This window comes from Corapipo altera, unplaced genomic scaffold (assembly GCF_003945725.1).
Source record: "Corapipo altera isolate COAL_440 unplaced genomic scaffold, ASM394572v1 61548, whole genome shotgun sequence".
NCBI lineage: Eukaryota > Metazoa > Chordata > Aves > Passeriformes > Pipridae > Corapipo > Corapipo altera.
In genome coordinates this window covers 43,396-67,921 of record NW_020885116.1, presented here as the reverse complement: position 1 = coordinate 67,921, position 24,526 = coordinate 43,396, and the positions used below count along the sequence as shown (strand labels likewise).

Here is a 24,526-nt window from a genome sequence, read left to right as displayed (position 1 = left end):
GAAGTCATCAGTCTCAGTTCCTTTGAAAGCCATCACTTAGAAGTCATAGGTGTCAGTGTTCTGAGCACCACAAATGAGAAGGAAGTGCTTTTCCCCAAATTTAGTAGTTTTGACCTGTTGAAACACCACACCAAGCCTTGCTGTCTTGCTTGCCCAAGCTGCAAGCTGGAACTCTGCCTCTTGCAGTGGATCCATCCCATCCTAAGTGAGGAAGTTTATCCTGAGATAAAAGGAAGCGGATTAAGCACTGTGGGCAGCCTCCTCCTGGGGCAGCCTCTTCCTGGGGCAGCCTGTTAGCATAGGTTCCCATCCACTGGGGTTGAAACCATGCTGCATTTTGTAGGAGTTCAACTGGTCACATCCTGGTGTGATGCAGCTGCCGTCAGCCCTCTCAGAACAGGAGCATGTTCTAGGTATTTGGGAGCATTAAAAATGCCAAAAGCACTCACTGGAAACAGCTTCTCTGTGTCCCCACCAATGCCTGTTGGTGGCCCAGTTCATTTTAAGTGAAGAAAACCAGGAAACAAGCATATAACAAGGGCCAGCAGCCACTTTGAGGGCCCCAACAGCTCCTGCCAGCTGACCTGTTTGCAGAAGCCATGCCTACAGATGTCCTTTTGGGTACCTCTATGTCGTGGGCTTGATGCCACTGGGCCACTTGGCCAAAGCCTTGTTGATGCGGGATACTCAGTTGGCATTGACGTCACAGCCGGCCACACTTTCCCTGCATTGGTGGGCACACATGGCATTGCTGGATCCTGTTGGCGACTGCCTTCCGTTGCCTTTCCCCATAGGTACCTCAGGAGAGCTAGGTGGGATCAGGCAGATCAAAATCGAACCAGACGAGCTGGACATCATCCAGATCACCGTACCAGGTAGCTGCTGGGGTACCGTCTGTGTGCAGTGGCCGCTGCGCAGGCAGGGCTGCCGCATCATGTCTCAGCATTTTGCTTTGAGAAGAGGCGTTAGCAGGGTATCTCCCAGCACAAAAGGTTCCCTTGTGCACGTGCAACGGTCTTCCTTCACTGACAGTCATTTTAAGGAGCATATTGAGATTTCCTGGGAGCATTGGTAGGTGTTTTAGGGTTCTTTGTTGTTTTTCTCTCTCCTTCGTTGCTTTCCTATCTTGCCTTTCCCTTGGAGAAAGCGAGCCTGGTTTGCTGCTTTCCTTCACACATGGGCTTAGGGGATCCCAGGTGTTGAGTGCAGGATGCTTTTGATGAGGTCCTTCATTTAGAAAACCAGCTTGGTTATGAAGAGTTCATAAAAACAGGTCTAACCTGCTTAATGCAGGTTTAATATTAAGCATGTGCTGAAAATGTGTTGGAATTGTTGACATTGATGGGGGAAATTCCCTGCATTTTTGCCCACAGAGGTCAGTGTCAATGGGTGGTCATGGAGATGAGGTGCTTGAGGGGCAACTGCGAGAGTTTTTTTCTACTTACCTGACCTGGACAGTACAGCAAACGGTGGGATGATTCTCAGGGTTTAATGAGTGGATTGTTAGCAGTTTGCATTTTCAGTGTGCTTTACAACCATTAATTAATAATCTCACCAGAATAAGGGCAACAACAGGACTCAAACATGCCTGAGGGTGAGCAATGCTGGGGACAGCAGTGACACCCAGCCCCACTGCACCAGTGTTTCACCTCTGTTGCACCCAAATTGTAGCAGTCCCCTCAGTAAGGTAGTAAGATAGTAAGGAGATTCACTCCAGGATTGGTGTAGGGTGGACTTATCTATGGTTAATATAGGGGAAGAAGAAGGAACAAGGTATAGTGGTACGTCAAACATTTTAATTTTCAACTTGGCAGCTAATGAAAGAGAAGGAAGCTAATGTGTAGAGCAGGAGGAGGGGGAGTAATTACCACTTCTCCAGTGCCAGGGAGATCATAGTCCAAGTCCTGAGTCCACCTTTTTTTACCTTATTTGAAGATCGAGTACAATCAGAGGGAATGCAGCTGAGGACAGGGAGGAGGACTAATAGAAAAGAGGTTCTCACCTGCAGGGAAAAATTGATGAAATTGGGATTATTTTTCCTGTGAGGTCAGAAGTGACCTGATTGAAGTGTATAAACTAGCTATAACTTTATTTGAAGATTAATTTGGATGGCTCTTTGAGGGCATTGGAGAGCCTAGCATGTGGGAAGACAGATTTAACAGAAGAGGGCAGACAAATTGCGTAAGGGAAGCCCAAAGAGGGGTGATTTTTTGGAGGAAAGCAGTGTAAGTGGAATGGTTTCCCCCTGTGTAGTAGCTAAGTTTAGCAGCATTAACTTTTTTAACCAAAATTGAGTGTCTATATGGAATTAAGCCAAGTAAATAATTTTGAAGTATTTTTGCTCTTTGCCTTCTGTAGAGGTTAGGAAGAGGCTTTTGCTTCTCAGGCTGAGTGGTTGAGTGTGTTTCAGGGATGAGCTTTGGGTGGTTCTGGGGAGGAAGAAGGCAGATGCATCCCCAGATCAGCTTCTGGTGGCGTGTGGGGCTCTCAGAAGTGGGAGGCCCTTCGCTCGGTCTTTGCTGATGGGTCAGGACCTTCTGAACCCTGTTTTGGGGACAGTGTGTCCCTGGCATCAGAACAAAAGGTGCCCATGGATTTTTGTCTGCAGACCGATCACCTGGTTTAGATGAGATGCACGACCCTGTGCCCACACAGGTGGCCTCCGAGGAGTCGAGCTACATCCTGGAAACAGTAGCAGGTACCAGAAATGAAGCATGTGGGAGGCCGTGTGGTGGCACCGGTGTTCGCGCATGTGTCAGAAATGAGTAAATACCATTTCTGAGCCAAAGTGGTGGAGTTGGAACCCAATTCCAGAATCTTGGCCTCAATCAGGCCAGCTGGGAGCTCCGGTGAACTAACTAGTGGCTTTTCTGGCACTGCTGTTCCTTCCCAGCTCCCAGCATTCTGCAAATCCCAGCTCCTCTTCCTGGTTCATGCCTGGGATTTACCTGTGGAATGTGTGCTGGCCCAGTGGCTTCCCTTGCTCCTGCTGGGTCTCTCCTCTCCCAAGGAGCCCATACTGAAGGGCAGACAGACCTCTTGTATGTAGGCAATGAGTTATTCTGCTGATGCAACTCCTGGCATGCTGGTACCAAGCCCAACTTCTGCTGGGACACATGTTCAGAGCTTAGTGAGGGGAGGGAGCATTTGAGTGGCTGTAGGGCACACAGAGAACTCCTGCTCATCTGGTGTGGTTTTGCTGGTGCCTACTACTGCTTACCCTATTCTTCCTCATCAGAGGCAGAGAAGGGGCCAAGTGAGGAGTCTCGACGTGAAGAAAGGCAGATGGAGGGATCAGGTGAGTCTACGGTGAACTCTGAGCATTGCCCATCATTGCAGGTTTTTGGAAGGATGGATGAACACAGATGTATTTTGGGTTCAGTTTTGTGGGCTTTCTATGTTATCAGCAAAGCCTTCAGCCTCCAGAACCTCAGCACAGAAGGGCACTGCCATGTTCCTGGGCTCTGTCCTCCCCTCTCTTGCTGGATTTACTTTTCTACCATTTTTTTTCATTTCTGGCTGCTACCACCGCTCTGTGGCAGGTGCATCCCTGCCCTTCTTTGCTAGGGGATGAGCTTGGATGCAGCTGTCAGAGGTCTGGCACTGATCTGCGGGCGTGAGGAGTGCGCAGCCGGCTCTGCCAGAGGTCAGGGGCTGCTCACCTGTGCCGTGCGGTGCTTACTCTCCTGAAGCAGCTGGTTGCTCAGACCAGTTCTCTCTATTGGTATGTTCTTTTTTTTTTGCAGATGGTATAGGGGATGTTTTAAGTCATTTGAGGAAACAAGTTGAAATTCTGTTCAACTCACGATACGGTAAGATGGTCATTAACACATTTCATCATGCCGAGTGTCGGCCTTGTCACCTACCATTTCCAAACCAGCAGCTGAGTGAAGGTGCTATCTAATTTGTTTGTTTGCTGTCTGCTGGATTTACAAATGCATTTGAAATCTCCTCAGACCTTGTTATTGCAGCTCTTTCCTTTAGTTTCCTCAATGCTGTTTCACTGACTGCAGCCCAGGAATTGCTGCTGTGGCCTTCAGCCTTTCTCCCATGGAGGAAAGGTCCAGCATGGTTCCAGCATCACTTGTTTGAAATGTCAGAGAGGGTTTTCCACTCAAGGTGGTCATTGCATAGCTCAGAAAGGCTGATGGCACCTTGATGGTGTGGACTGGCACTCAGCGTGCTCTGCTCACCTCTTCTTAGAGAGGTTATTTAATTGAGAAAAAGTACAAGTGAGGTCACACATGCATTTTGAGAGCTGGCAGAAAGTTTTTGCCACTGGTAGGACCAGGAGATGTGGGTCTGCCTGGCAGTCCTCACAAGTTGAAGGCAGAGCGGAGCTGCATCCCCTGGGCTTGTAGAGCCCATTGTAACCAGGGAAAGAAGGGCCAGGATGCTCTTGGGCAGGGCTGGGCACTGGGGATGCAGCTGAAATGGCCATCAGAGTGATGGTCCTCACTGCACCCCATGCTTTAATAACAGACTGGGAGTTGTCATCCACACTGGTGGGGTTTTGTCCTGGTTTATCATCTCTGCCTGAACAGTGCTGCTTGGCATTGGCTGCTCAGTTACTTTTGGCAATATTTAGCAGAGCAAGGGGAGCCCTCACCATACTGGGCTTCATGGTGTACCACCAGGCATATTCCCTGTCCCCTCACCTAGGAGAGGGATTTCCATGGGAGTCTGAATGTGGGGTCCCATTGCTTGCAGCCTTTTTAGGAAGGCAGGCTGTGATAATGTAGCAAATGCAAAAGCCAGCTCCAGCTGGCTGCCTGGCTCTGTCCCTCTTCTCATGTCTGCCAGTGTCAGGGACATCCCCACCAGGGTCATCCCCACCAGGCACAGAGTGACAATAAACTCCCCCAAAACCTCCACCAACATGCCTTGTTGCTGTTGCTGTGACCTGACACAGAGGCCCAGCAAACTAATGAGATTGGGTCCCCATGCAGCGAAAGCCATAGGAATATCAGAGCCGGTCAAAGTCCCCTACTCCAAGTTCCTGATGTACCCTGAGGACTTGTTTGTTGTGGGCTTGCCAGAAGGCATCCTACTGCGCCGCCCCAACTGCTTCGGGATTGCAAAGCTGAAGAAGATCCTGCAAGCAAGCAACAACATCCAGTTTGTCATTAAAAGGTAAGGTGGGTGGCGTGGCGATCCCTTGGGGAGGATGTTTCTGCTCAGAGCTCCTGCTGCTGTGCAGTGTCCTGGGGAACATCCATCTCTTGGTCACCTTCAATAAATTTGCTTGATTAGAAGCAGGAGTTGTTGCCTCGTTGGAGCCATCTGTGGGAGGCAACAGTGGTGTTGTCATCTGTCCCTTGATGTCTGTTGGGTTTTTAACCTGCTTTTGCAAATGTTGGCCACAGCAGCAGGGAGCTTGCAACAGTGGGGGAGCCTTTAAACTTCAGGGTGCCTTGGTGTGGGACAAGGAGAGGGGCTGGGAGCCCTGAGGGGTCTTCCCACAGAAAATGAGGTAGCTGCAAACATCAGGGAAGATGCCAACCCTGTGTGGAGAAGGAGAAGGGGGGGTGTCATAAGAACTGTGAGAGGGCTGTGAGGAGCCCAACCAATGTAACATGGTAACATTGCCCTGAAAGAGGGAACAGATCCAGCAGAGATGGATTTTAAGATGTTTTGGGTATTTTAGTGATGTTTCTCACCCAACTGCTGGCACAACCAATGCAGCGGGTGGCTGAAACAGAAAATAAACACTGGCTGAAACAGAAAATAAACATTGGGAGCATGGAGATTTTGTGGTGTCAGAGCAGCAGCTCCCAGACCAGCCCAACCATACTTTGGGGTTTCTTTTGTCCTGATCGTGGACCCATTTCTTAGTGATACAGCTTCAGTGCAGCTTGTAACAAGCCTTGCTATTGCCTCACTGTGCAGTTTTAGCATTAGGTACCAAGGTAAAAATTTTTGGGGCCAATTGTATGTTGAAAGGAGCCATGCACAGTTTCTCCCATCCCTGAGAAATGTTCAGGACCATGTCCACTAAAAGTCTGTAGCTGCTGACTTAAGCTGTTCAGTCATCACTTGATTAATCTCATCCCAGGGAGCACCGCATCAGTTCATTATAGAGTCTGTCAGTGTGAAAACTATGTCCAAAGTTCTCCTGTTGCATTGCAGGAACTTTTAAAATGGTGTTAGACAGGGTGAGTGGTTTGTGGCTGTAGGAGTGGTGGTCCTGGGGATGCTGAAGCAGCAGAGTCTCACTGGCCAGGAAGATCAGTCATGTGCCCTCTGCTTCTCCCTTTTTTTCCAGACCTGAGCTGCTGGCAGAGGGCATAAAGGAGCCAGCGTCGGACAGCCCAGCAGCCAAAGGTAGGTTGAGAGACGCCTGGCAGCTGGGCCATTAAGGGCTAGGTAGGAGAGGAGTGATTTCATACAGCGTTTCTCTTGCCTTATCTCTCCACCTCATTTTTTGGCTGGAAACCCCTCTCCCGTGCATCCCCCTTGGCAGCACTGCAAATCCTAATTCCTCTTATGTCCCCTGTCTCAGCCGCCAGCGAGAGGGACTCGAGCGAGGTGCTGATGGAGGACGCTGTGAAGAGACAGGGCTTTCAAGGTGGGGGGCTGGAGGCATCTGTGGGGGCTGAGGCAGAGCCCCTAGCCCACTGCAGGGGCTGCACGTGACAAAAAAGTGTGAGAAGGGAGCGTTGCGGGTGTTGGGGCTTGGTGGGTTGACAGAAGAGCAAGGCAAGACTGGGAGGAAGGAGAGGAAGTGGGATGAGAGGATGGGCAACTGGAAAACAAGATGTACAGCTGGGACAGGCAGTCCCACAGGTCTAAGAAAGAAGCTCAAACTGCTCTGCATGGTGCCCTGATTAACCCACTTTGGTTATCTCCCTGTCTGACCTTGTGAGATGCATAATTAAGTTTCCAAGCCTCGGGGTTTGCCTTTTCTGGGGCTTTTTCCGCCTGGGTGATACCTGTATAAATGCCACTCGAGTTCAGCATGCACCGGCAACAATGTGGTGGCTCCCTTGGGGGAAGTGATGGTGAGAAGCCTGTGGGCTGGGCAGGCAAATGCTGCCCTTGCTCAAGCATCCCTTCTTGGGCCTTGGAGGCCTGCAAGGGTTTGCACAGGGAGGGAGCCTTTTCAAAGCCTTTGGCTTTTCCAAGAGGCTTTGGAGTGTGTTTTATTTTAACACAGGTAATTATCGCAACTGAATCTTCAATTTCATGTGGCTTTTATTCTTAGCAAACAGGCAGAGGAAAAAGCCCCATATTTCTGTTTAGATTATTTTTAAGGACTTTGAATAGCCCACTCCAGAGATTAGCTAATTGCAAGATAAGGACTTTCCTATAATTAGAAAATGGCATTACTTAAAAGTCACAGAGTGCCTTTTAATTTACCAGTAGAAGTCCATAATTGATTCTTTATTTTACAGAAAATTATGATGCCAGGCTTTCCAGAATAGACATTGCTAACACGCTGCGGGAACAAGTCCAGGACCTGTTCAATAAGAAATACGGTGAGAAACCAGGCAGGGAGTTGGTTTTATTCCCCCCATATTCCCTCCTAATTCTTTGCTCCCTGTCTCTCCCCTCTCCTCCTGATTCCTCCTTGCCAGGTACTTTCTTTCAACTCCCCCTTGAGCCACCGACACCTTGGAGGGCCAGAAAGGAATGGCAGTTCTGGGAATTGGTGCTCTTTGCTGCTGGGAGCAACAGGGGTGGTGGGAGGTTGGGAAGAGAATAAGAACAGGCTGTACTGAGCACCCGCAGAAGCAGTAGGGGACAAGTAGATGCTGCCCCTCCTGTCCCCAGGGCAGGGAAATGCTGTTATCCCCATGTCGTGGTTTAGAAATAGTCTTCCCCAATTTAGTGTTCCCACTGAAGCACTGAAAACCATGTGCTGCTTGCTCGCTCCTTCCTCCCTTCCAGTCCTCCTCCCCCTGCATGTGGATGGAGAGGAGAATTAGAGGCACAAAGGGTAAAGATCATGGGTTGATATTTACTAGAAACAGCAGTGGAATAAGAAAATGAACGGTAACAGTTACAATATCAGGAACAGAGGGAATTGGTGCTATCTGACTGCTCCCTCTGCCACGCTTACTCCACCAGAAGGGACCCCTTCCCTATCCCCCAGAAAATAATGTGAGGTGGTACAGAATAACCTCGGGGTCCTGGCCTTGCCCCCTCTGGCTACTGCAGAAATTAATCCTGTCCTGGATGGAACCAGGACATTATCCTCCCCTTATTCTATACCGTCTATGTCATGCTGAAATCCTACACTTTCCAACTATATACATATATATATATGTATATATACAAGTATAGGTATCCTTTCCATAGTCAATGGGCATCACTCCAAAATGTCTGTTGAGTTCATTTAGTCCATGACTGTGGATTCTATCCATCCTAGATGTCTTCCAGAGCAGGAGGGCTGGTGTGCTGTCAGCTGGTTGCAAGCTGCATCAGGAGCTCACAGCTGGTATATCTGCAGCAGCCCATCCTCACTGTCCATGGTAGTTGTAGCAGACAGTGGCAGTGTCATTCAGCAACTAGTATTATACGATTCAACATTAGAGACTGTTCTCGCCCAAAAGTCAAATCCCCAAACACATTGTGTTTCCTTGTCGCTCTGCATCACCCACCAAGTGCACCCAGGTCCTTGAGCAAAAATGATCCCATGGGTGGGTTTGCCTTTGCTTGACATACTTGTACAGCTACCTTCTCTACCTGGGCAGTGATGCCTTGCCACAGTTCAGCAGCCCAGATGGGTTTCCGTCTGTGCTGCCAATTGGCCTTTTTCCATTGGTCCAGCCACCCCCACAGAGCATTTGCCACCATCCACAAGTCAGTGCAGAGATAGAGCACTGGCCATTTCTCTTGTTCAGTGATATCTAAAGCCAGCTGGACAGCCTTCAGCTCTGCAACCTGACTTGATCCACCTTGTCCATCAGGAGCTTCTGCGACTCACCACCATAGGACTCCATACGGCAGCTTTCCATTTTCAGTGTGTCCCTACAATACGGCAGGAACCAACGGTGAACAGTGTGTGTCACCTTTCATTTCCTGGAAGCTGATTATATGGTGGGGCCTTCACAGCACATGTCACCTGATCCTCCTCTGGTAATAATCTGAAATTTTCACTTTTGGGCCAGTTTGTGATGATCTCCAAGATTTCTGGGCAATTGGGGTTTCTTAGCTGAGCTTGCTGAGTGATCAGAGCAATCCACTTACTCTACGTGGATCATGTGGAAGGGGCTTTCCCTTTGAACATCTAGCCCAGTACGGGCAGTCAGGGTGCCAGAAGGAGCTGTGCTTTGGTGCCAGTCACTTCTGAAGTGGTTCCAACCCCTCAGAAGCTGCCAGGATCTCTTTTTCAGTTGGGGTGTAACAGGTCCTGGACCCTTTGTATCCCTGACTCCAGAACCCTGGGGCTTGTCCTCGAGTCCGCCTAGGTACTTTTTGCCAGAGGCTCCAGGAAGGACCATTCTCCCCAGCTGTAGTGTAGAGTACGATTTTTACATCCTGTCCTGTCCTGACTGGCCCATGGACTACTGCATGGGCAACCTCCTGTTTAATTTGTTCAAAAGCGTGTTGTTGTTCAGCACTCCACTTAAAATTGTTCTTCTTCTGTGTCAAATGATAGAAAGGGCTGACAATCTGAATGTAATCTGGAATATGCATCTTCCAGAAACCCACAGCATCCAGGAAAGTCTGTGTTTCCTTCTTGTTGGTTGGTGGGGACACAGCTGCTGTTTTGTTAGCTGCATCCATTGGGACCTGACAGTGTCCATGTTGCCACTTTACTCCTAAAACCTGAATTTCCAGGGCAGGTCCCTTGACCTTACTTTGTTTTAAGGCAAAACCAGCCTTCAGGAGGATATGGATTATCTTCTTCCTTTCTCAAAATCTGCCTCTGCTGTGTTCCCCCCCACAATAATGTCATCAATGTACTGCAGGTGTTCTGGAACCTCACCCTTTTCCAGTGCAGTCTGGATCAGTCCATGGCAAATGGTGAGGCTGTGTTTCCAGCCCTGGAGCAGTCTGTTCCAGGTGTACTGAACAGCCCTCCAAGTAAAAGCAAACTGTGGCCTGCACTCTGCTGCCAAAGGAATGGAGAAGAACTCATTAGCAATGTCAACAGTGGCACCACTTGGCTGCCTTGGACTCCAGCTTGTATTGAAGTTCCAGCATGTCTGGCACAGCGTCATCAGTGGTGCTGTGACTTCTTTCAGGCCACAATAGTCCACTGTCAGTCTCCACTCTCCACTGGACTTATGCACTGGCCATATAGGGCTATTAAAGGGTGTATTGGGTCTGGCTGAGATGGAGTTCATCTTCCCATAGCAGCTGTCCCAGTGCTGTGCTTTGCAGTGGTAGCTAGAAAGGTGTTCATAACACACCAGCATTTTGGCTACAGTGCTCCCACAGCATCAGCGCTGTCTCTCAACGTTGCCCCCATCAATAGGCTGGGGATAGGCAAGATCCTGGGAGGGGCCAGCTGGCCCAAATTAACCAAAGGGGTATCCCATACCATAGGATGTCAGCTCAGACATAAAAGCTAATGACAGGAGCTAAGGAGGAAGGGGGGCATTCATTATTTACAATGTTTGTCTTCCTGAGCAACTGCCACACGTGCAGAAGCCCCACTGCCCAGGAAGTGGCTGAACATTGCTTGCTGATGGGAAGCAGAGAATAAACCTTTTTTTTTCCTCTTTGCTTGTGTGTGCACAAACTTTCACTTTTGCTTTAGTGAACTGCCTTATCTCAACGTATGAGTAATTTTCCATCTTATTTTCTCTCCTCTGTCCAGCTGGGATGAAGTGATAGAGTGGCTTTTGGTGGGCACCTGGTGCCCAGCCAAGGTCAACCCACCAAAAAGGTCTTGCTGACCTGGCTCTCAAGTTCACGAATCATCTTAGGGATGGGGGTCACAATATTGTCAAAGGTGCACTGTTGTGGTAGAGATCAGTACCTGATGTTCTTCAACCCTCAGCAATCTCACAACAGAGGAGTCCTCTGAGAGACCAAGCATGGTATTCAGCTGTTTAATTTCCTGTCTCCACAGCAGCTGTCCCAAAGACCCAACAATGTCATTTTGGGTCCTTGAGATACCCTCTGCTGAGGTAATCTATGCCGAGGATAGACCGGGCCTCTGAGCCAGTCACAAGGAGGTGTTTTTGCCATTATTTCCCAGTCAGGCTCGCTTCAGCTTCCAGCACAATTAGCTCTTGGGATCCCCCTGTCAGCCCAGAAATAGAGATGGATTCTGTCCCTACATGTCTTGATGGCATCAGGGTACATTGTACACCGGTGTCAACTAAAGCCTTGTGCTCTTGTGGGTCTGGTGTGCCAGGCCATCGGATCCACACAGTCCAATAGCTCTGACTGTGCCTTTCCTCCACCTGGCTGGAGGCAGAGCCCATCGAAGGCCAGGGCAAGAGAGCAACACTGAAGACACATCCCAAATGACCCTCACTGCCTTTTATGTTATCATGTCATAAGCTGATGTCACATAGTACAGCAAAAAAGCAGCAATGCTGATCCTTCTACCTGCTCTGAAAAAGAGCACTGTGAGGAGCATGATGTTCATATACGGGAGTTTGCGCAGGGTTAGGTACCACAACCAGGTGAACAGACCCAAGCAACATTGTGACCTAAGATCTCCAGGTCTTAGCTAAGGCCCCTCTTGGCTACTGCAAAAATTAACCCTCTCCTGGCAGGAACCAGGACACCCCATTTTCTAGGCAGGGGTAAGACTTGTGCATGTTTCAAGCTACCTTAGAGAGGAAACATGCCTATGGAGTTATCTCCAAATAATGTCCCAAAGCAAAGAGCAGCAGCTTTCCATCCCTCCCACTGCAGTGCATGGTCATCACTGTGCAGGACGATACCTCTCTTCGGCCCCACTAGCTCTGCTGCACATGTGCCTGTCTTGGGATCTCTCTACTGCCATCATGGAGGCAGCCTGAAAATGTTGGTCCTTGATCTAATGCTGACCTGGTGCCTCAAGCAGCCTGCCCACGCTGTTCTGTGCCTTGGTGGGGTAGGGATGGAGCCAGAACCTCGGCAGAAATGGTATCCCTGGCATCCCACACACTCACTGCTTACTTACCACTCTCTTCTCTCCCAGGTGAGGCCTTGGGGATCAAATACCCTGTGCAAGTGCCATACAAGCGGATCAAGAGCAATCCAGGGTCAGTGATTATAGAGGGTCTGCCCCCTGGGATCCCCTTCCGGAAGCCCTGCACCTTCGGCTCACAAAACCTGGAGAGGATACTAGCTGTTGCTGATAAAATCAAGTTCACTGTGACAAGGTACATGGCAAGAAGTGTCAGCTGCCCCATGAAGGGGAAAAGGAGGGAGCCCACCTAAATGCACCCTCTGCTTTGTAGCCCCGCTGGGGCAGGTCTGTAAATGCTGTAAGTGCCTCCAGCCCCCCAAGGCAGCAATTAAATTGACAGCTAGGGTCAACAGAAAGGAGGGGACCATGAAATGGACACTCCCGCTCTTTCCTCCCACTTGCTGCCCAGGGAGATAGTGGGGCAGGCACTATCAGGAGAAAAAGGTTCTCGGTGCGATTGATGTGCAAGCAGAGAACTCTCAGCCTCTTTTTTAGGAGGCATGAGGCAGATAATTGCTGGTGAAGGGAAGTCCTTTAGCACTGCCTGTTCATATAGCAGGGTCCTCTTAGTTTCGCATCCGGAGGGGACGGACACAAGTGGGAGGGGAAAAGCACTTTAGCTGTGTATCACACTAAGGTGACACGGGGGAAAAAATGGACTTTTAAGAGTGACTCCATCACCCTCTTGCTGGACCGTGCTGCCTGTCTTCTTACCAACAGGGTACATGCTGCCCCAAGCAGAGATCTCATCCCCGCAGAGCTCCTGCTGTCCCCCATGAGTCGTGCCACAGCATGTGAAGGACAGGCTGATTCCCAGCCTTCCCTGGGCCATAGGAGGGTGTTCTGTCCAGGCATGCTGGCTTCCCAGTACCATTTCATTTTAAATCTCCTTTTTTTCTTATTTTTCACAGGCCTTTTCAAGGACTTATCCCCAAACCCGGTAAGAGATGATGCCTTTTTGTCCAAGCAATGTATTTGCCAGGTGTTTAGTGGTGGTCAGGGAATTGTAAACTGTGGATGGCAAGCAATAATTTTATTAGCTGGAGAAAGGTTGTCCCAACTTCACTTTCCTGGGCTTCCCACTTTGGTTTTGTTGTTGTTTGGTGCATTTGTTGCCTGAGACAGCTGGCTTTAGCATCACCCATCGGTACTGCTGCTATTTCCTTGAAATGATGGCATTTTTCAAGGGCTAATCTAGGGCAGGGATCTGTTTTCTATTTAAGAAAGCACCCACTTGCTTAAGTGTTTTCTTAAAATAAATCTGCACTGCAATGAGCTGGCAAGTTTGGTGGCTAGGGAGGGTCATGGGAAGGGGTGGTTAACCACAAAGGTCCATGTTGGGCTGCAGCAGCGTGGCACTGAAAGCCCACTCCAGCTTGTGGGAATTTCGTGTGCGGATGCACTGGGGAAGTCGTGGCAGAGGAGAGGACAGGGTGTCTGGGATGTACTCCATAACAACTGCTCAAATCACCATCCCAGAACTGTGTCCTTCACTGTGTATTCCCACAGTAGCTTTGTCTCTCATTTCTAGGCTGCCTCAATAAAAGAGCTGCCATCAGAAATGTGGGTAAAAACCTGTCTCGATTTTAAATGTCTGTAATTACAACTATTGGAAGAGCACAGCTGGGTGCAAAGAACCTTGTCATCTTTATTCATGGCTTTCCATTTCCTTGGCCAGCCTCCATGGTGATGGCACAATTTAGGAAAGACAAATATGGCAGAGAGGAAAACATTTATATACCCTTATTTGGAACAGCAGAAAGAGCTCTAACAAAAGGTGAGCTGTCAGAAAAATTCAGGCATGGTCTTTGTGTTCACCTTCTGTGTCCCTGTGTAGGCTCCAGCCAGTGATGCCTCAAGACCTCTGCAGACCTTGGCCTTAGACTTGTAGCTAGACCTTAAATGAGCTCTCAGTGAAACATGAGTTTTGCAGAACTCTTGTTTTCCACAGAATTACATGGTTATGTATCTGCTCCTCCAGCCACATCTTGTCTCCCCATTCCCCAGCCATAATCAGTGTAATTGTGTTAAGAGACCCTGATCTGACACAAATCACACCATTAACAAAGGAGAACATCAGAAGGCAAATACTTCAACATGCTACCTGACTGGGAGATGCAGCCTGATAAATAGAGATGGAGAGGAAATTGATTTTCTTTTTGACGCACAACATCTTTTTCTCTCCTTCTCCAGCTGAATGCTCCCCCCATGGACTGGCCTTTCTGCAAACCTAAAGATATATTTTATTATGTGTATTGTGGTACCCTGAGTAGACTCGGCAGGTTGCAGCATCCCTGCCAGGCTCGGTGCTTCAGTCTCTCTCCTCCCACTGAGGTTTTAAATAAGAGGAGTCACAGATGAGGGGTTTTCCTTACTTGACATCTCAATTTGTTATAGGTTATTTCCCATACTTGCCAAATCTTCAGAGACAATTCCAGGACTTATAATGGTCTTCTAGTAGTCAGATTACTATTGGAATATCTCCTCGAGAAAAGAGCTATTTGTATTTTGCCCCCCTGAAAAATCCCCACTGGCAGCAATTAACCTGTCATTTGCTTTTCCATGCCATTACATGAAAGCTGATAGTGGCAACACAGTAGTACACTCACTGCCTTGGCTTTGATTGCTTTTCATCTGCCTTAACAAAATGAATGATTTCCAACTAGACATAGTTCACTAAAAATTTAAATTTAAGAGCATCCTTTTACCTCAGTCTTGTGTAGTGAAGCCCTGCCATGTAAAATGAGCAGCAGTGTGCTTGGCCTTAAAACAAAATCAATAAAAATCACTTTTATTTCATAGAGGAGGGTTAAAATGAAAGCAATAGTTACTCCCAAGCAGGATGGTATTGCAGAGGTCTCTAAAACTGGAAAGCCCAGGAGGTGACTTTATAAAGGTAAGAGAAATTAATGGGTTTTATGGATCACTTTGGCCAAAAATCACATGAAAAGTACACATTTTAAGGAAAAGGGGACATTTAACATAATTTTTTAAAAAATCACGTTGGAGTGATTTTAGTTGCCTTTAGGTTAAATTATGGGGTTTAATTTGCTTTAAAGTTGTGCACCTCCTGCATTGCAAAGAGCATTCCCAATAAGTGCAGGACCATGGCTCTCTCTCTTTTGTGGACACCCGTTTTTTCAGTGCAACAGAAACAGAGAAAAGGATTTCAATATGATCTGAGCACCTCAGTGCTTTCTTCTCAAGATAATCTGTAGTTTATCTGTTGAGGTGGTATCTCCCCTCTTCTGGGAAATGGGGATGGGGGAGCTGCTGGTGCAGAAGCAGCTGGGGGCGCTGTGCCTTCAGGGATGCTGTTTGCAGAAGGAGGTGGATTTTGGAGTGAATGAGGCTGGTGTTTGGAAAAAAAACCATCCACAGTGCAGGTTTGCAGCCTCTCAAAGATTGGACAATAGCCCTGAGACCACTGGTACCAGCACTTCACCTCTGTGACTCCCCCCAGGGCTTTAACCCAGAAGCACAATCCTCCTGGCATCCAGAGGTTTTTGTTTTGATTTCCAGTGTCTTTTCTCTGGACTACTAAAAAAGTCTGGTCTCTGCTCTGCAAAAAGACCTTCAAAACCCCTTTTTGAAAGCAGAATGATCTTTCACCATTTAACAGGAGTGAGTGAGAAAGGGTAAAGCTCCAGTGCTATAAACACTGTGCTTATCCTTTCTCTTTTTCTTTCCTGAGGCACAGAGATACAAAACTGGCTTAATATGAGCCTTTGAAAAAAAATATCAAGTATAAGTAATCTAGCACACACATAAAAAAAATATCTCTGTATGTTAATTTTTATGTGCTTTGATTGAAAATGTACACCAGCTACATCTGTCCTATTCCCCAAGCTCCCTACCACCCTGATAGATTATTTCCCATACTCCAATTAATAAAGTAGGGCAGGCAGTGTTCTTTAATTAAAAAAAACCACACATTCAGGCATCCTTTTTAGATATTTTTTTTTAATCACAAGAGCACAATCCTCCTCAAGACTTTGATGAGATGTGCCTTGCATTAGAAACTCCTAGCAAGAAAAAAAAGAAAACAGGAAAGGAGTGATAGGGCTGAGCTCATCTTGCTCCATCACCAGGTTGCTGTCTGAGGTCCGTGTGCCTCTCCCTTTACCCCTCTGCCCTGTTTACCCCTCGTGGGAGCAGCCAGGCCCGGGGTGAATTATTTTTCACTGTTTCTAGTCTGAAGGTGAAAATTCAAGCAGATAGTGTGAGTAGGTGTGGAGCTTCAAAGCCTGTCTGTGATTCCAATCACCTTTTTCTTTCCCTAATTTTGGTCTCCTTTTCCCATTTGCCTGTGTGTTTGGCATCCTCTCGCTTTCAAGAAGGCAGCACCATCACCCAGCTCATCCCAACACTCATGTTCACTTTACTCTTATCTCCCTCCTGCTCCCCACCACCCTTATATCCTGCTGGGTCTTTCAGAGACCCCTTACTCCATTTTTCAGGGTGCTTATCACAGGGTGAGATGAGTACTGCTCCATCCTGGTTGTGGTCCAGCACTTTGGGATGTGGTCCATACCTCACAGCATTGTGGCCCTGAGCCTGGTGAAATGGTTCCCATGGTTAAGGCTCAGCATGTGTGGGTTAGCAGGGCAAGAAATTTTAATTATCTTTCTTAAGCAGCATGATTTCATAACAGCGTCTTGAAATCTTCCCCTCAAATGCTGCAAAAACCTTTGAGTTGCTGCCAACCAAATGAAATGCAGTACTGCCCTTCCTAAACTGGTTCTGATCCATACTGGAAAGATGCTGCCATATGTTTCTGTACCTCACTGCTTGCAGTCTGCTTGCACTCCTGTCTGCATTCCTCCTTGACAGAATTCATGCCAGGACCTTGTTCCCTCTTGGCTTGGACTCTACTTGGCTTTCCCAGCGTCAGCATAATCCATCTGCATCTCTTTCCCTGTGATAAGCATTTAGTGCTGTGGGTGCTGCCCTCAGGGTGCCCACTCAAGCAGACTGTCACCAGCGATTTGGGAGACCAGGCTGCAGAGAGCATCACTTATTTTCAGTGATCCTGCTGTGTGACAGCGAGCGGCAGTGCTGCAACCACTTATGACAGGATTCGTCCTGCTGCAGCCCAGGGGTGCAGGGCCCAGCTCAGTGTCCCAACTTATGAGGGTCTGAGGTCTGTGCCCAAAGCTCAGTGCGTGCAATTGCCCTGGGCAGAACCCCATGTTTTTCTCTTTCTTTGGTACCACTGAACTGAAGGGCTCTCGTCCCCCACACAGGGCAGCAGAAGAGCACTGTGCTGCAGTGGCTGCTTTCCTGAGCCTCCTTGAAATGTGGAACATGTATTTTGAGTTATTTCAGATTGCTTATGCCTCTGTTAAGAAAATTTGGACACATGCTCCTGCTCTCTCCCCAATCCCCTCCAGTTTGCCAGTGCCAGTGCACTGCAGTTTGGCAGTAAGAGCCTCCCCACTGAGCCCCTTCCTTGCCCTGATGCTGCAGCCTCAGCTTCCCCACAGGCTGTCCCTGTGGCTGTGACTTCAATGGGATGAGCCACTTCGTTCCTCCTTTTGCCCATCATGCAAATCCTGGCCCTAGCCCCGTCCCTGCAGCTTTTTGCCAGGAAATTAATTTCTTTTTGATATGGCTCGTCACTTTGGAGTCAGTGGCAAGCACCAGCCTCTCCTTAGGGACTCCTTTTTCTCCTGTTTTCCCCCATTGCTGCAGAACTGACACAAGTTCCCTGTTTGCTTTTCATCTGCTTTAACCTCAGATTTTTTTCTCCTCTGGTGCTGGAACAGCTGTGCAGCACAGCTGCTGCTGCTCTGGTACATGCCATAAATGCTGCCATTCAACCATGCATCCCTGGGCATGTGTGGACCTTGAGCTGCCCAGGAGTGCAGCATATCTCAAGGGATGCTCGCAGGCTCAAACACATTCCAAAGCAAGCAGGTTCTGGTGCAAGGCGGGGAGCCCAGCTCACCACTAAATAGCTCACCCAGCAGTTATTGAGCTACCGAAAGTGTCTCTGTGCCAAGGGGCCTTGGGACCAGAGGAATTTTAAGCTGCTAGGGACAGGGTCGTCCTGGGTTTTGCTTTAGTTTGTGACCAAAAAATCAAGCTGCAGCACTCATGGCTCTCTTTTTCTTTCTCTTTCTTTTCTTTTTTTTGTCTTCCGGTAACTTGCACTGTAGCCCCTAGACGGATAACATCCTTGGAAAAAGCGTACGCTGCCTTGAATGGTACGTAGCTCAGTTGATGCATCGTAGATGGTAGCAGACAAGAAATGCACTTGCATTTTAATATGGGAATGAAAATGTCTAAACCCCCCAAATTTCAGGTATTTTTTCCTCTCTGCTCTGTTTCCCTGTGATACTCCAAACTGAATGATACAGTGTTTTATTGTTGTTATTATTCTCTCTGCATTTCTAAGCGCTGTTGCTGTAGTCCCTGGGCATCAGAGCCAGTTCTGCTCCAGTCAAACCACCCTGCCACGTTCTCCTCAGCTCACCCATGTGTCCCAGCAATTAGTTTGTTAAAAATCCACTTACCATTCAACAGAGAGCTTACATGGATTTGGGTTGGGGAGTTTTTGCTTTGCTTTAATTCATATTCTGGGCCAAGGTTTGTGTGTAGCCATGAAGGCTTGGGGGATTTAAGATGTAGACTAAAATACAGGAGTAAGGAAGAGCTCTCCTGCCTGTACCTGTGGCAGGGCAAGGCAGATCAAGTGGTAGTGCAAGCAGCCAGCTGGAATTCTGGCTGTGTGTCTAGGTGTCAAGTTTATAGCTCTGTTTTAAAAACATACATGTGTTGAGGTTATTTTAACTGCATTTAAACCTGAGTTACTGCGGAATAGCCTCAGTAAAGACAGCAGGTTTATTCTGGATTTGCACAGGGGTATAACTGAATTGCAGCCATGGAAGCTTGAGGTGGAAAGAATTCTCTTAGGAGCAAGGGCCAGATCCTGGCTGTTGCAAGCATCCTGCCATGGCTGGGTGTTTCTTTAATGTGTCTGGGATTGGCTGCAGAAGGGATCTAAGCCACATTCTCAGTGGGATGTGTTGGGCAGTGGCAGTTTTCCTCATGAAACAGGCTTCATGACACATGTTTTGGTAACAGAAGGTTTTTACCCCGTGCGCAGTGGCCCAGTGGAGGAGGGGCATTGCCTGGAGCAGCACTCAAAGGATGCTGTTGGTGGCATGGGAAGGAGAAAGGCTCCACTGGGTACCCTGCTTGGCCTTGCTGCAGCTTCACTGCCAAGATCAAGGCTCTGCACTTGCCATCATGAACACAGAACCATTGTTTATCCTTGGGATGCCTTGGATTTGGTTTTGTGTGGGTTTTTTGAGTCACTAGAAGAATAGGCAGTGATTTGGATCCTATTGTCCAACAGCAGACACCTAAAGCCAAGTTTAATAATTACTAACTGTAAGTTGGTGTTTTTCAAAGAAACATCAAGTTCTGAGAAGGAAAAAAGCAAATGGTGCTTTAAAAATGTGACCATGTGGATGTAAGTGCCTATGGAGGCCAGGGTTCCTGGCTTCAGGCAAGTAGGATTGGGGAAAAAAGGTTAATCAACTGGCTACTTTTTGGAAAAAAAAAAAAAGATAACACAGAGCTGAAGCCAGCAGCATGGATAAACCTGTTTGATGGGAAAGACTCTGCACGTTTCAGGAGCAGCAGTGGTTTCCTTGAGTTGATTAATTCCCAAATCCAAATGGGTAAAGTCAAAGGGACATGGAGTTCTCTCTTGCCTTGGGACGGAGGGGCAGGTCCCCAGGAAGCAGCACCACTGGGCAGAGCCTCCTCTTTGGCTTCTCTGTTATGCATGCTCAGTTCCAGGTTTTTCATATTTGTTTGTGTCCTTAGATGGGAATTCATGAGTACTGCCCACTGCAAGGTGGAAAAAACCCCTTGGGATCTTGTTTTTGGCACTCACATCGCTTGGGGCATGAGCGGAAAGGAAAGAGATGCTTCATTTTTCAGTCCCAGACAATTACATGAGTGAGAACACTGAATTTTGGTGTTTCTTTGTCTGCTACCATCTACACATCCACACGGGTGTGTATATACAGCCCAGAAACTGAGCATCGATGACAAGGAAGTCACAGAGGGAGCCTATAGGGTTGGCCCCCACTGGTCTGCCACAGCCTCTGAAGCAGTGCTGGAAGGCATCACCTTGAAATCAGAGCTCCCTGGCAACATTTGAGTTTCATCTATTCTATTTATTTTTTGTTCCATGCCATTCAAGCTGCTTTGTTGCCCTTTCTGGATTTGAAGCACAACTTGGCCCTGGGGTTTCTTTGCAGAAATGTCTTTTTGTTTTTTCCTAGTTATATCAAGGCAAAACAATTGTTTTCCAGGTGGAGAAGAGGCTTTTTTGAGGCTGTACTGTGCAGTAGCAGAGTGCAGAGGTTTAAGGGTGCCAGCTTCTCTCCAGCACCTGCAGCAGCAGAGTAGCCGAGGTGTGGGATGGGGTTGTTTCTGCCAGAGGTGTTGAGTGTTAGGCTCAGTCCCATGCTGAGGGACTCATGATGGGGTTTCACCTTGTGTTTAGAACAAAACTGCCAGCCATTTGTTTGCTTAAAATCAAACCAAAAATCATGTGCGAAAAAAAAAAATCACAATCATGTGATTGCTTAAAATGAAACTAAATAGCTTCAGACTGGAGGCAGAGGATGCTTGGATCCCTCATGCCAGGGTTTACAGGGCTGACCTTGATGCTATAAAAACCCACTGTGAGACCCCACCTGGAGCACTGCATCCAGCTCTGTGGCCCTCAACACAAGAAAGACCTGAATCTGTTGAAACAAGTCCAGAGGAGGCCACAAGGGCTGGAGCACTTCTGCCATGGAAACAGGCTGGGAGAGCTGGAGGTGTTCACCTGGAGAAGAGAGGCCTCTGGGGAGACCTTAGAGCCCTTTCCAGTACCTAAGGGCTACTCTCTCCAAGAGAGCTGGAGACAAACTTTGAACAAGTGAGAGGACAAGGGGGAATATCTTCACGCTGGCAGAGGGCAGGGTTAAGTGGAATATTGGGAAGAAATTCCCCCCTGTGAGGGTGGATGAGGCACTGGCACAGGTTGCCCAGAGAAGCTGTGGCTGCCCCATCCCTGGAAGTGTTCAAGGCCAGGTTGGACGGGGCTTGGAGCAAACTGGTCTAGTGGAAGATGTCCCTGCCTGTGGCAGGGAGTTGGAACTGCATGGTCTTTAAGGTCCTTTTCAACCCAAACCTTTCAGGGATTCCATGATGTCTACCCAGTGGCTTGCCAGCCAGGGTGACAGTGCCTGCCTTGGGTGCAGTGAGGGTTCTCTTTGGGAGGAGAGAATGTGGGAAGGAGACCCCACTGAGCTGATCCTGCACAGCACATCACAACTGGCTCAGGACTAGAGGGGTGACCCCAGCAAGAGGCAGATAAAGTTCGTTCACTTGGTGCTTTACACCTGTAGGGGTAAAAAAGCATCGAAGGGGACCTGCAGTGACCCCACTTGTTTGTCCTGGAGTCTCCTGAGAATGCTAAATAGCTGAGGGTAAAAATCTACTGAATTAGACACATCGTTTGAAATGAGAGAATGGAGGAGAAACTGTTTAGCATGATGAGGATAATTGAAAAAGCTAGTAAAGCCAAACTGATTATATGACATATTATAAAACAATACTGTACTTAGGAGCCTAGCCATAAAAGTGTTCTCTCATTCCTTGATGTCACTCGTGGGAGCATTCACGGCACTGAGGGCTTGAGCATCCATTGCTTTGCATTTTTTCTAGTCATTTTCTAGTCATACACTCCTCAATGTAGACGTAAAATGCTCTCAGCCATGGCAGTGCATGGCAAATGGAGATCTGTGGGTAGGCACAGCATTTTAGAGCTGCTTTGCACAGTTCTGAAAGGCATCACAGGGTGCTAGGAGAGAGCAGCACCTCTGAGGTGTCCCCAGGCCATGCTGAGGCAGATGGACAGGGACACCCCCCTGCATTTTGGCAGTGGGATTAGTTTTCCAGGGGCTCAGAAGGAAACAAGGTGTGTTCATGCCTGTCCTTGCTTTTGCAGATGAGGATGATGCCAACAGGCTCGGAGAGAAGGTGATTCTCCGAGAGCAAGTGAAAGAGCTTTTCAATGAGAAATACGGTGAGTCTCCGCCTGCGTGCATCACAGATAGAGCCTGGTTTTGCTGACAGCAGCTGTAGTTAAAATTAATTCCACCAAAGGCCTCTATTTATAGCCTGAGCACACCGCAGCTGCCGCAGCGCAGGTTCCATCCTGCTGCTCCACGTTACAGCCTGTCCTCAGGAACATCCCTGTGTCTTGCTTCTGGCAGGTGGGACTGTGACCTGCTTGTTGACAGCTCATCCTTGGCAAGGGGAAGGAGGATGGCAAAATGCAGTACAGGAGCAGGATTTGTTCAGTCTGCTGTCAGCCTTTGATGCGTTTTTAACATGTTCTGATCTGGCACGAGCCAGATACTGAGTGTGCTGCCCTGTGCCAGCCCCTGCCTGCCAGGCTGAGAATAAGGCTGGATCCCCATCCTGACATGCAGCACATGTGGGGAACAGTTTGCTGAAGCTGCAGTGGAAAAGGAGGTCAGAATATTGACAATTCGAAAATGCCATCTGCAGGCTCCTTGTGCTACCCAGCAAACCTCTCCTTCCACCCATCCTTGGGAAAAGGAGCAGCAGGAATAGCTGGGGGTGGGGGGACTGTAGGAGCCAGCGCAGGGTGCATGACCCTTCATCTTGACCCTGCAGGTTGGGCTGCCCCTGCTCTTGGCTGCCCCTTGCCAGCTTACACAGCTTGTGTAAGTGCAGTTATTTTTCAGCCTCTGAGTCTCCAGGGCTTCAAAGCCAGGCCACAGCAGCTCAGTGGCACCCCACAGCTTCAGTGTGGTGTCTAGCCTCCTTCCCCAGAATAACTGCCTGAGGGAGAAGGAAAATAGCCAAATTCATAGCAAAGCAGTAGGGAATGTCATTGCTGTCCTTTCTCATCTCCTCTTGTCAAGGCTGCTCACCCTTCCCAACCCTGTTTATTTTGGGGTGCTGCTTGCAGCAGGGGCTGTGTGCTGCTTTGAGGGTGGATTTGTGTCACTGGAGGTGCCAGCTTATGGGCACAGCACCCCAGAAGGCTGGTGCCAGTGCTCTGAGCATCTCTATCCATTCAACCCTTGGGAGGGCTGAGCCCACAGCAGATCCCTGCTTTCTCATGGTCCTGGCACTGTTTATGGAGCAGAAGATGCCAGGAAGGCTCCAGGGACAAACTTTCTGTGAGGAAAGCCAAAAATGTGGCTGAGGTGCCACTCACACCTTCATCTTTTTGGGCTGCATAGACACAAGGCGGGAGCAGGCACTTACAGTCAGAAAGAACCACCACAGGAGGGAGGGATGTTCACTGTTCCCCACCAAGTAGGAACTGAAGGGGTATCTGGAGAGGTGAGCAGCAGGTTTAATCGCACAGAAGGAAGTGCTTTTAATGCAGCAAGGAATTAAATTGTGGTATTTCGCTGCCATAGGATGTTGTGGAGGCCAAAGAGAGAAACTGATTCAAAAAAATGGGCAGGAGTGATGTGATGTGAAGTGATGTGATGTGATGTGATGTGATTGATGTGATGTGATGTGATTGATGTGATGTGATGATGAGGCATGGCAGTGATATCCACCCCAGTGATCCCCTAGAGGGAAGTGGAAATGGGCAAATCTCTCTCATTTGCCCCCTGTCCTGGGCTGTCTCTCATGCTGCTGCTGATTTAGCTGCTCGTACAAGTGCGGCAATGGGCGTGCTCTGAACTCACCTGAGGCTCCTGCAGAATTCTAAATGAGGCTAATAGAGCAGACAGTAAATTGGGTAGGTAGATGTGAAACAGCTGGGTGGGGCGTGGCTGCAGCAAAGGTCAGGCATTATGGCAGCCATGGCTTCCCAAAGTCCCCTGGGGCTCTTGGTCCTTCAGTTGGTTGGGTCTGGAGCCCCTTGGGGTAAAGCTGGTATGCTGTCCTCTGCTCTGCCGTTACAGGAGAGGCTCTGGGCTTGAACCGACCTGTCATGGTGCCCTATAAACTCATCAGGGACAGTCCTGATGCCGTGGAGGTTACTGGGTTGCCAGACGATATCCCGTTCAGAAATCCCAATACCTATGACATTCATCGGCTGGAGAAGATCTTGAAGGCACGGGAGAGCATTCGGATGGTGATTATAAACCAGCTCCAGTAAGTCCCCCCAGCTTTGTGATGGGGGAGGTTACTGTTCTTTAAGTGTTGTCTTTGCTTCTTCAGCCACGAGTGGGGTAACTCACCACAGGGCCACCAGAGCCACCACATACATTGTCCTGTGCTGCAGGGAGGTGCTCACCCGTGGGTGGGCGCAGCAAAGGGTTAGCAGGGCTGATTTTTCCCCTCTTTCTTGTGCAATTTGTGATGATCATGCTGGGAAGGGACATGACATGGGGGCAGGAAACTCAGAGACCCAGCTGAGTTGTTTCAGGTTGC

The 24,526-nt window shown here is 48.6% G+C and overlaps 1 protein-coding gene across 8 annotated transcripts in view; it reads left to right on the top strand.

Moving 5' to 3' along the window:
- The window catches only part of GTF2IRD1 (GTF2I repeat domain containing 1), a 70,515-nt gene that overhangs the window by 43,918 nt on the left and 2,071 nt on the right, over nt 1–24,526 (top strand). For 2 of the 8 annotated variants that reach the window (XM_027669921.1, XM_027669919.1), the window contains exons 13-26: nt 795–875; nt 2,609–2,698; nt 3,239–3,298; nt 3,747–3,812; nt 4,950–5,133; nt 6,266–6,324; nt 6,503–6,568; nt 7,395–7,478; nt 12,092–12,275; nt 12,994–13,022; nt 13,761–13,859; nt 18,244–18,291; nt 22,104–22,181; nt 24,055–24,247. In XM_027669921.1, the coding sequence (XP_027525722.1) occupies nt 795–875; nt 2,609–2,698; nt 3,239–3,298; nt 3,747–3,812; nt 4,950–5,133; nt 6,266–6,324; nt 6,503–6,568; nt 7,395–7,478; nt 12,092–12,275; nt 12,994–13,022; nt 13,761–13,859; nt 18,244–18,291; nt 22,104–22,181; nt 24,055–24,247 (1,321 nt within the window). The remainder of the gene's footprint in view (nt 1–794; nt 876–2,608; nt 2,699–3,238; nt 3,299–3,746; nt 3,813–4,949; nt 5,134–6,265; nt 6,325–6,502; nt 6,569–7,394; nt 7,479–12,091; nt 12,276–12,993; nt 13,023–13,760; nt 13,860–18,243; nt 18,292–22,103; nt 22,182–24,054; nt 24,248–24,526) is intronic. The other 6 variants (XM_027669925.1, XM_027669923.1, XM_027669922.1 and 3 more) reach the window with 5 other exon arrangements.